This window comes from Hylaeus anthracinus, unplaced genomic scaffold (genome assembly GCF_026225885.1).
Source record: "Hylaeus anthracinus isolate JK02 unplaced genomic scaffold, UHH_iyHylAnth1.0_haploid 3, whole genome shotgun sequence".
Taxonomy (NCBI): domain Eukaryota; kingdom Metazoa; phylum Arthropoda; class Insecta; order Hymenoptera; family Colletidae; genus Hylaeus; species Hylaeus anthracinus.
Window position 1 is genome coordinate 11,605,415 of NW_026535284.1, and position 12,575 is coordinate 11,617,989.

The 12,575-nt window shown below is 44.4% G+C and overlaps 1 protein-coding gene across 5 annotated transcripts in view; it reads right to left on the reverse strand.

Annotated features, from left to right (window-relative positions):
- The window catches only part of LOC128893446 (homeobox protein homothorax), a 442,757-nt gene that overhangs the window by 409,479 nt on the left and 20,703 nt on the right, over window positions 1-12,575 (reverse strand). For all 5 annotated transcript variants that reach the window (XM_054154380.1, XM_054154379.1, XM_054154378.1 and 2 more), the window contains exon 3: window positions 8,711-8,852. In XM_054154380.1, the coding sequence (XP_054010355.1) occupies window positions 8,711-8,852 (142 nt within the window). The remainder of the gene's footprint in view (window positions 1-8,710; window positions 8,853-12,575) is intronic.

Below are 12,575 nucleotides of genomic sequence, written 5' to 3' on the forward strand. Positions count from 1 at the left end.
TTGTTACCGTTAACGACAATTTCGACATCTCTCGAGGGGTCAAAAAGTGGACGGAGGCTTCGTTTCGACATCTGGACGGGAGCAAGGATAACGATATTCATCCAAGATGTAGAGTTACATCAGAGTCTGAAGGCTCAGCGACGTCAGGTGCTGAGTGTTTACTCGTGCGAGAAATCTTGGCACCAGTGGATGCTGTGTGAGATCAAGGATTCCTTGGTTAGGACTATGACGTTTGTTTGTGTTTCTAAACAATAGGGGAAATAATGTAAAAACCCTAGGTCCCAGGTTACAGAGCCTACACGAAGCCTAAGAGCCAAAGAACTGCAAGATCAATTTATCTGGTTCTTAAAACTTGCAAAGTATGGTTGGAATAAGCAAAGATGGTTTATGTCACAAAGGGAGGACTCTGCAGTGAAACTGTGGTAAACTCCATCAAGTGAAAGTTTAGCTTCCATCACGAGCCACTGGAGCTATCTGGCGCTGATTAGATGCTAGACTGGTTGGGAGCATCGCGAGTGACAGCCAATTGAGTTCATGCATATGTATAAAGCAATGCCGAGCTCTATTAACGCTGCGCGTCGTTGAATATTCCAGATCGTTCGTATATTTATCCTGGCATCGAGGCATGAATGAAACTCAAAAATATCATATTCATTTACAGGGAAAGATTCCAAGCTGCCCTCTATCGATTCTGTGTTACTTCTGCAGAATGGTAGAGTACGTGTCCCTGATGCTGTACGCGAAACATTGAGTGTGGACTATTTACCAATTATATTCTTGAATTAAGAACATGTACTCAGGTTTCACATGTGCAAACGTTCGCCAAGATTCCAGCACATGTGCTCGAAACTCGTCTATGCCAATGTGCCCTTACATTTCAACTTCGCACCGAGTTCCTAGGTTCCAACGTATATCTTCGGTCGCCTTGGTCTGCACGTATCTTTACTCCCTTGCGCCACTGACCGACGTCTCTTCCGCGCTCCAAGAATTCTTAGCATTCCAAACGCTTCCTCGTGTAAACGTAACGTAAAATTAAAACGAAAATCATCGTAATACTTTCCTCCCCGCAGTAAAAGGGCTGCAACTCGCTAGGCGAGGCTAGCCAAGGAGGAAAATAAATATCGATACCGTAGCAGGTTTCGAGATTCCACCGTGGGGCCACCACGCTGGCATAACTTATCCAGCGAGAGATAAAAATATTGTGCGATAATATTTAGAGAATGCTCTTGCGTTCTGGGCAAGGGGAGCGTCTGTTAGGCCCTACATCGTCTGCACGCATGACGCCGGGACGTCGTGGTCTTCGTGGTGTGCGACGATCCCGCCGAGAGATATACGAAGCAGCTGGCCGTCGATGTTGCTTCAGCCATCGCCTTCTCAGCACGCCCGAAAACCTCTAGTCCTGGCGGAACAGTGGCTAGTCGAGTGTTTTACAAATTTTTTCGCTGAGCGTACCAACTTTGGGCTGGAGCACGTGGCTTTTCCACGCAAAAACCGATTCGATTGTTCAACTCTAACGACTCCACGAATCTCTGCGCCACAGGAAAGATTTAATAGACTTCCGCTTTATTGTCAGATTTATTGGTCGCTCGCGAATCGATGCAATTAAGCCCGATTACACAGAATTCCTGCTCGCGGCAGGTTGAACGATCCAGAGCCGCGATACCGGGACTATCAATGCCTCGCAAACGGCGCACCGGGTCGATTCGGGGCTAATTAACGAAACGAAGCTCGCGCGAGGAAGCTGCCACGGTCGTTCTTGCGCCAGCTTATCCCATCCTGGACCGGTTTCGTCTCGTTGCACCGCGTTGTCGACGAATTGTCTGCTGGGCAGCTACGAACGGCAGCTTCAATTATAGAAGCTGTTGTCAGATGGTCCAAAAATCAATATACATACACTATCTAGTCATCGTGTGTGTATCATCGATACGAATATTTGGATAATCTGTAACTTGTAAGTGTTTCTCGTCCATTTCTCCCATTACATTCCTTCTCCAATAGACAACAGAAGCAATTTTTTTCAATCGACTTCCCATCTGCTATCCCTGTCCCCAAAAAAATGACGATCCCAGGTCCTCCTTTCGCCCCCGATTAAACCATTAATCTTCCATCTCCGACAAGCCTTCATCCACGTCAAACCATCATGTCCACCAGCGATGCAAGCACAGCAGCCTCCAGTTGCCCCATTCGTGACAGTTAAACAGGGCCCATAAACGAAATTTCTATTTACAGCCGGATTAACTCCATCGACTCGTGCGAATCTCGCGCCACCCAGACCCGTGGCAGCTTTCTTCAACTTTTACGACCCTTTTCTGGCCAGGTACCAAGGAGGTGTGCAAGTCAAGGTTTGCCAAAGTCAACGAGCCGCCGAGTCCATAGTCGAATTTTTTTGGGATCCACGAGTAACCTTGGCAAGGCTGGTTCGACTGTAGTATTGTTTTACAGCGCGCTTTCCCGTGACGGAAGAAAGTCTCATTCCACGGGACAGATTCAGGGCTAGGAGCGAAGGTGCCATAAAGTTTACGTTGCAATTCGTTTTACTGCGCCCGAGATAATCCCTCGTTCCCCATCCGTAGACCCCGCTTCTTCTTGAGAGATCGCTCTTAAGAAATATTTTCAAGAACCGTGTCAACGCTGGACGCTGGTGAACCTTTCGTTCATTATTCGAAGCGTACTGGATACGGCACCAATTTATCAATTCAGGTTTAATGGATAGACATCGTAACTTCAGCCTCCGGATGACAGCTTTGAATGGCATACGTTTAATCTTTGTTCTCACAGGTTAATTATGCATCCGACTGAATCTGGGAGTCTCGACCACGGATAATTGTGAATAAGACAATGGGTATCATAGTCCATTAGAAGGAAACATCTGTTAGGAAGCATCCTTCACTATGGGAAATGATTCTTCTTTCTTTCGTTTATTGTCCAAACTGTATTGACTAAGACCTGGATTTATAAAGTTATTTAACTCGAAGTTTCCAGTGAAAGACCAACGTTTCTCGACTGTAGGGATCATCTCGAACTTGTCCAGCTATACTTCGCGCTTTCTTCGAGCGGAAAAAAATGAGCCAGGTGCATAAATTCATAGACAACGGTGTCCACACTTCCGAGGTGGAGAAGCAGGTAGCGTGCGCGGAGGACGTCTCGCGGCCCTATTAGTCAGGCTGTCAGTGCGGGGGCCATCGTTTTACAAGGGTTTAATGCCCCCGGAGGTGCATTCTAATTGCACCAATAAATCCCGACGGGTCCTCGTCCGTCGTTTCCCGCTCGTCTCCTTTCAGGCTGCCTTTACGGGACCGAGTACGGGACAACCGTCGTCCTGGGATCGCGAGGGCCATCCATATCGCCCACGTTTCGCGCTCCTCCGCGTCGTTTCGGTGTCTCCAGGTATACAAAGCACCCACCAATCAGAGGAATCCATTTTAGGCCCGGGTGATTTGAATGTCGTGAACTTTACAAAATTGTAACCGTGAGAAACTCGACAGAGTTGTCAAAACAAGTACACTGTGTGACAGTGACATCATTTCAATTTCAGTTAGAAATATCCGGTTTCATGATTTAAATTAATTTTTTACTATGAGTGCCTGTTTACCTCCACTTATTATTCAAAATTTTCGCGCTCTCGCGTCTTTAGGTACTTCCCCGGGAGCATCGGACCGCCTCAAAGAGCGTCGATGCTCCTTTGGAGGTGGCCGATTAATTCGAGCGCAGCGAAGCGCAACGTCGCGCCCCAGGACGCCGTCGAGAGCGAAATTTTCGCAGCGGAGCGCCCCGCCGGCCGATGGGCACGAAAACTGGGACAGGCCGCGATCCGTCTGGGTAAAAAAGGGCACAACAATACGCTCGCGAGCGCAACGCTGCCCAGCGGGACGCTTCCCGCGGCGCGCGTTGCTACGTCGCAGCCGAGCCCAAAAGCTGAACCTTCCGCAGGCGACGCGCAAAAAGGGAGCTCGCGCGGAATGTATCGAGGCCCCATAGGGCACACGATGCGTGGACCGCACCGGGGATAATGCCCAGGCCCCCATTGAATAGATCAATTTACAATGGCAGAAAATGAGCAGCGCTCCACCAGCTTCAGCACCCCTTCTACCCCCTCCACGCGGCCCCCCAAGCTACGGGTCGCTGCTTCTCACGGACTCCACGATGGCTTTGGCGCGACTGACACCGCGCATGCTCGGCACAGCGCGGGATTCCCGTAACGCATGCGCCGCGCTCAGCCTACCACCGCGCACGCAACCGAAACAACGCGCTTAACGATCACGTGCCAGCGCGGCCCTTTTGACGGGTTTTCGGAGCATCGACGGGGTGCAAAAGGGCTCGAAACCGAACGGACACGCCTCGAAACCCGCCGCAAGAGGATTGTCACCTGCTTATCTTTTCACGCGTACCCGCTGCCATGCCATTCTGAGCTGAATTTTATTCGCATGGTACACGGCGAATACAAATCAAGTGGAGAACCTCATTCGCAAGGTTCGATCGAATTAGTCGGATTGTGGCTTGTGTGCTAATAAGAAATTTATTGGTTCATTTGTGGTTTTTATTTAGACCTTTGTAACAATGTGAAAACAATATGAATCACAATTAAATAATTTGTATCGAACTAGTCTGTATCTACATGAGAATATTCTCAGCTCTCTGCTTCGAGTATGTACACGAGTCTAGACCACCGTGTCGACAGATCGATGGGAAATAAAGAACGCGTGGGCGAGGATTCGGTCGATAATCGGCCGTGTAATCTGTGGCGACGACAGCGGACGAGCGAAATGAATATCGGGCCAGGAAAACGTAGCCTGAGTCCCGAACGAGGCGGGAGATAAACACGCGGAGTCGCCTAATGCTTGCGACTCGATATCAAAATTCATTATCCGTCCCGAACCAGGGAGTGTCCCCCCTCGACAATTTGTTTATCCGCTCGGGGGTCCGCGCGAGCAATCTCTGAATTAGCGGGACACATCCAACTGGCCAACGCATGGCTTCCTCGTTGGTTGGCTCGAAGGATTCGCGTCCATGAAGGCGATCCACCGCGCAGATAGCCCGATGTAGGACGATATGTCATAGTCGAATCGCGACTCGTTAGCGCGACGGGGAAATTAATTGCATCGATAATGCACCTGACGTACGGTGCAAGTCATAAAATTGTATCTTGCGAAACCCGAAATTGCACGGAATATGTAGAATTTTTAAGTTATCTGTACTGAATGTATCTGTATTGTAATTTTAATAGACTTAATATGCTTTTGAATAGTTAAGAAAAATGGTGTAGCGATAAGAAAGTGTGGAATATTAAGTTATCTGTACTGAATTCATTTGGACTATAATTATAATTATCTTTATATGCTTTTATGTAATGTAAGTCGTGTTATTGTGATGTTTGATTGTATTATGCTGTGTTTATATTGTAAGAGCCGATAGTATTTGTGCTGAGGGGACCAGCAGACAGGCGAAACAAATATAATGTGAAAAATGCTAACACTTCCATTGTAGAAGAGTACGAAACCTTGTTACGTCCTCCTTTCAAACAGAAACCAATAGGCGAGCTATTGCCGATGAAGAATCTTGCGGTTTCCCTAATTCCAGAGCCCATGGGTTGTCGCACGCGGCTGTTTCGTGAGGGAATGCGTCCGTAAGGTCCCTTGGGCCCGATTTCAAACCAACTCCAAATGAATCTCGACTCTGGGACACGTTCCTCCTCGACGGAAATAGCCTAGCGTCTATTCGAATACTGTGGTAGGAATATATTCACTAGAAAAGTCTGACCAATTCAGGTCGAAATGCCATAACTGTTCTCAGAAATCCTCGATGAGCTTCGATGGGCCCCGTTGCTTCGAGAGACGCGAGCAACGAGCCGGAAGAAGACTTGCATCGTTCCCTTTTCTTCGTCTCTCTTTTATCCCGTTTTGCTTTTCCTCTTTTGCTTCTCACTCGTTGGTAACTCACCTGAGACGAGTCCTCTCAAGGACACGCGTAGGTAACCGGAGAACCTATACTGGGGGCCCTGCGCCGCGGAACGATTTGGGCCTTTTAAAAACATCTCCTCCGTCAGGGGGCTACGCACGTTCAGGCATTCTGCGTGCAGCCATAAAGATTGCTCCTGATGTTCATCGTGTGAGAAAAATCCTTTTCCCTCATGAATTTCAGATTGCCGTGGTGGCAATGCAATTTATGGTACCCTCTTACCAACCCCTTATAACTTGTGATTAAACCTATTCACTGCCAGACAAATTTAAAGCTCCTAGATTCTATAAAATAATGCAATTTTTTCGCTTATACTCCGTTTTTGTTTTTTCATTTCAAAGAATATTCGAGAACAGACTGTAAGTTAGATCTCTAGGGTTATCTCTAGAGCCACACTTATCTCCAGATTCCTTTTACCCTGCTCCCCCAACTCAAACCACTTGAATCATGTATTCTCCGTGAACCTATACAGAAATTAAATAAAATCCTGCAAAATTTTGAATAGTGACAAACAACAATTCGTCCAACAATCCAAATTCTGCACCTCATGCCTAGTGTTTACTACCTCCCATCGAAATGACTTATCAATTCGGTACCTGGACGAACGAGGGCCTCCCAATCGTCGTTCTTCCGTGTCAACGGAACGATTTCGCAAAGACACGTCGTGTTCAGGGAGAACTCGGCCCTGGAAACAAAGCCGTGGCGATTAAGTCAAGCCGTGACGGGACGGGACGATAAAAATGTTGCCTTGGCGGTGGTTCTTTGCGCGGTTAGTCGATGCTAACGAATGCAGCACATTTAGATTGAGGGACGTCGTATCGGCACCTATGTATATCGCGCAGTCAGATAGCCGCTAGTCGCGGTTTATCTTCGCATAAAAATTGTACCTCCCTCTTGGTTGCCTCCCCCTCTGCGCGCCATTGCTCGATTTCTTCCAACCCCTTCGTAGCCAAGATTTCATAGCTTTTTAACCAAAATTTCGCAGCAAAACTAATATTCTTAAACGAAAATCTAGCGGGTGGATTACTTAGAATTTCTAAGTTATCTTGACCTCACAATCTCTGGACAAAAAAATTTCGAACTCGAATAAGAAGTCCAGAAAAACAAAATTCAAGGTGTGATGGATCAACAAGTTCGCTGAGCGCCAGGATCTACGAAATTTCGAAGTGTAGAGCTTCTCGAATCGAACACCAATGACGCAGTCGAATTAAGACACGGACCAACTACCTCATCTTATCCTACCTCGCGTCGAGGCTTAACTCTTATCGTTATCTCGCCGTGGCGTTGGCTCGAAGCAGTTGCTACTGTATTACTGACGCTCTATATTTAGAGATTACGATCCGTCGTTCGTTTCCCAGCGTCCGTGGTTGCTGCGAAAAAACACGACAAATGGTAAACAACCGAAATGGAACAATCGCCGTTTGGAAAGAGGCAAGATGGAGGCGCAGTTTTAATCTCGAAGTAATTCGACAATCGACGGATATTTTATTTCTGTTCCTAAAGGAGCTCAAATATTCTGGGAGACTTTATCGGGAATTTATTAGGCTTTGTTTTCGCTTGACTTTGCGTGGTATGCGGTAGAGCCAAGGATTGCGTGTCTGTGAATTAAGCCAAGGATGAAACAGAAAAACTAAACACTCCATTTACTATAATTAATGAAAATTTCAACAAACGAATTTAATACCTTTGATTAATATTGACTGTTTTCACTTGTATAACTGACATCTATATCTCCTCTTTTTATGCTTGCGGAATTATCTCAAGAAGAGGGAGTGGATACCGAACAGTTTTTAATTTTTATCCAGATCGAGCGGAGTCGGCAGTGGAGGGACATAAAGAGGGTTAAGTCGCTGGTTCTGGCCGTTCAGTTATTTATCCGTGGGCATGTCGACATTACGCCAAGAGACAACCGCGCGTGCTCACGGATAGTCTGTTAGAATTGCGAAATTGACATGACATTTGCATCTTAATAAGGCGCATAGAATTACGGAGTTACGAGGCTCGAATACGCGCGGAGAGCGCGGGGGTGAGAAAGGATAATCGAAGGCTCCGTTTCTCCAGGCATTGCGCACGATTCGCAATGGTAACCGCGTGAAAAATGGACTCACGGAGGTCAGAAATCTCAAAAAGACTGATGAATGACAGGGGAGCTGACCTTAGACATTGAATTTTCAGAACGTTTAATTTATGAAATTCTTCCCTTTATCAGTGTAAATGCAATCCTGAAGCAGATGAATGAAACCAGTCACCAAAACACAGAATTAAATGCTTCACTTCTCGAGTTTCAGTGAAACACACCTGCGCTCCTCTTTGGTAGGAAATTAATTACCGAAGTGTCTCTACCTATCACAATTAATAATCTCTCTGTCGCTCAGGCGCAATGACTCATAAAACTTCACGCTTTCTACCACTCTTAAAACATTTTCGAGCTTCGACGCATTGGTAATCAAAATTATCAAAATGTTAAAAGTCCCTTTTAATAAATTATCAGACATTTAGTGAAATGGTGGAATTGACGTTAAGTTGAGCGTTATGAATTCTGACATTGATTCTTTGCATTATAGAGGAAATAGATCAAATCAAATCGTATATTAAGGATTTTGATGCCAGCTAAAAGGTAATCAACGATTAAAAATTTTCTTTCAATTTCGTGAGAATGGAGTGTGGTTTTATACTGTTGAGGGTTGAATTTTTTTATCAGGTTTCACGATCGTTCCAGGAATAAATTTTTGCTGTTAACGGGCGAGATTCTTACCTGTTTGGAGAAGACAGCGATGTCCTCGTTGAAGCTCTCTGACGAGCACACGTCACCGCCCGCGACACCTGGTTCACGAGGTGTACACGTCGCCAGCTCGCACTTCTCGAAGATCAACGCGAGAAGCGGGAACAGGGGGTGTCTGTAACAAAGGAGAAAGTCACGGTGAGACAGAGGCGTGGATTCACTTTAATGTCAATATAAAGTCAGGGAAAAATTAAATACTAGCACATCGTCTGAAACAGTACAAGTAAATCGTCGAAGAAAGCAAACTTGCTGGTTATCGTTTGCAGTCCTTTTTGTAATTATTAAAAATGGCACACCGTACATATTCTTCGGAACACAACTGGTGGTGTCAAGTTTATCGGCACGCATTTATTCTAATTAAAAATGGGACGTAATTACGGTGCAACCCAATATCCGAGCACGACGAGGAGCTTGTTTTGTTTTCGAGCAATTTATTTTCAGAGTGTACACAGAATAGCAGTATATCTCGCGTACACTAAATTAATCTCCTGATCGGTGAACGATATCGTTGATTAAAGATTAAAGACATTCCACGGATAAGCGTCAGCGAAAATAACGCGAGTCGCGAAAAGGTGAAAGCCATCGTGGATATGCGATCTCAGTAAAAATTAAAAAAAACGTGTCCTCATGATGCTCGCAGAGAGAGAAAGAGAAATAAATTACCACGGTGTTATTCGTTGGCTGGGAACAGCATTCTATAAATTCGGAGACTTTAATTACATGGCGATTAGATGATACACAGGGAATCAAATTGTCGAGATTCCTGCGGGCGGAAAAATGAAAAGATATGTTATTTCGCCAAAACGGAATAGAGGACGTTTTCAATCGATGAAACGGATCTCTCGCGCTCCGACGGCGACCGATCACACGTTCTATGGACTCTGATCGAACTGCTTTTATAATTTAATATTTATACTGAATTCATGATGCCGTGTGCTTTTTTAAGAAATTATTTCCAAAACGTTTCAAATTCAGTCTCAAATTCCAACAGATACCTACCACAAATATCTATTTTTCAATAATTACCTACTTGTAATTAGACTACAAATTGTATGCATTTACAGAGCGTACTAAATTTGTAAAAATATGCTGAACGAATGCAGAAGATATGGATTCGAACAAAATAGAATATTAATATTCAAAATATTAGCCTACGTTCTGCCTACATTTTTCATATATTGTTTCTACTTGCATACATTATATGTGCACCGAGTACCGTAGCTATTTGTAATTACTCCATTTACTACGAAGAATATTGTTATTATTATTAATTTAATGAAAGAAAAATCAGCACTCTGCGTTTCCAGCCTGGTGCAGCTCCCCAGCTCCATATGGCAATATAAGAAATGAAGTTTCTTTAAGAAAAAGGTCTTAGAAACAAGTTCTCGTGTTAGAATAATTTTCCCAAGTGAGAAATCCTCGGTGTCAAGGAAGGCGTAAATTGACGCAACAGCTTCGCGACGAAAATTACGCGGTCTTACACTCCAGATGTTAGAAGACACGTTATTAGATGGAATCGATCGTTTTATTAATACTGGCAGAGAATATTTTTCAACGGTATTCTCGTGGCCGTGCGAGCGCGTGTTACACACGGACCACGGTTGCCAAGGCATTAGGAGGATCACCGGATAAGATAAGATTAGCCGATGCTGGTGCAACTACATTGCAACTGGGGGACTACACTTGTGATTTAAAGTGTACCTCGACCGTGGCACTCCAAAAAGAAGAAAAAAAAGAACACGTAATAATTCACGCGTTTCCGTGGCTCGATACGAGGAAAAAAGTGTCGTTAAACTTGTACCATTCTCGCTAATTAAAACCCGAGAGGTTTATGCTAATTGACTGGTTTGGGACCTTTTACGCGAAATTTAAGTAACTTCCCCGATAAGACGATTATGCGCGACTGGAGACTGTAAAATGTCGTAGCGAGAATTTTTTTAGGAGTAGAACGATTATTCTTAGCTATTTGTGTATAGTTTTTAAGGTTGTTAAGAAGAAAGCATTGTTGGGCGCTCTAGGAAGTTGAAAGTGTGGTTTCTCTTTATTGAATCGAGATTTTAAGCTACATATGCAATGCATTTAAGATTGCTAATTTTGTGAAGTTTGGTATTGTTGTTTGACGGCCACTAAATCAATAAAATGAACAAAGAAGGAATTCATGAATAATTTTATCGAACGATGCCTCCAAACGAGCCTCGCATTAAAAAAAAAAATTAATTTCAAAAGAAACGAACAAATTATTCGATACAGTACATTTCGTATCGAAAGCTGCAGTTCTCGACGTAAACGTTTGATTCCGCGGACCTGTTGTACTCCAAAACGACCTCCGATACTTTAAATGGCACGCTTATCCATTGTACATAAAATATCGCCGAGGAAATTGCGAGGAATGCAACAAACCCAAAATGTTATTTCCTCATGAGCCATTCATGAGATACGGTGAGTGAGCGATGGATAAAACATGGCCAGCAGTTCTGACCTCACTCCTCCGGACTTTTTCTCGCGGGGTAAAATAAAGGAGAAAGTGCACGGCGCGGTGTATGCAACATATAAAATGCAATGTTCACACGTACACATTAGAATGGAACAATTTCGATTTAAAAAGAGACATTACACGAGCCAGTTTTTACTGGTTACAAATATAATTGCATTCCCATGATTAACATAGAAACAACTATTTAACGAGTATCGTTTATAAACAAAAAAACCCCGCACCTTTTATTTCTTACTTAGTGTGCTACGTCCAAACAATTTTGGCCAAGCTGCCTTGCGTCTAATAATTTCCTCTCGAGGAATTTTTAATATCGAAATAAACGAAGGAGTTAATTAGTATCGTTATTCGTTCATTTGTATCGGTGACCGGGGCCTTCGTTTAGGAAATAATTCCCCTGGCGAGCGGTCACTCGGTGGCTGGTGCAAAGGGAAGAAAACGTAAGCTTTCTCTCTCTAGAGAAGGAAATAATGTTTATGTGTCCTTAAAGGTCTCGAGACGAATTATCGAAGGTTCGTGAACGGTGCTCGGGGATGTGGTAGCACTATGGGCAAAGGCATTGTGTACGCATGGTAGCGGGTCGCGTCTCGCGGCGTGGCAGACATAAAACGATTCGGAACGAATTTCGACAAATTGACGTGGCCGCCGCGAGCAACGACTCTTGCCAGCCGAACCAGAGAGTTCGGCTAGCTGAGTCGACAAAAAAAAAAGCTTCCCTTCGCCCTCTTAGCCTCCTTCTGCACGCCTTCCAGATCCCTTTCGAACCCTCTTTCCTCGTACCACATTTTCCAGAAAATACAGCTCTTCTAGAAAATTTCCATTCTCCTCTTTTCTTACACGAGCATCTAAAAATATTTCCATTTTTTACTGTAATCATTTATTTTTCATTTATACTCTGAGATACCTTTTATTTGCTCGCATTAAGTTTCTTTCTACCTTTACATTACATGTTTCCACAATATTGTATCATAAATTGCTCCACTCTTTTCAGGTAGGATACATAAAGGACCTAATCATACATGTCAGAGAGTAACCACAGGACTAAATCACAGGATTTAAAACACTATTACTACTCCTCATCAGTATATTTTCAGTTCCTACAACATGTTCTTCCCCGTCACTAAACTGTCTCAAAACTGACCCACTACACAGTGGCCTTAAGGGCTACCATCCCCACACGCAAGTAAACACACGTGCACTCGCAGATGCCTCTCAGCCAGGGCTTTTCCTGAAACCTGATGGCACGAAACATGTGACTTGCATTTCCTTCTTCGAACTCAAACAGTTCGTTGCTGCAACATTTACTCATTTATTTACTTACGCGAAGAAACTCTTTGATACTTGATA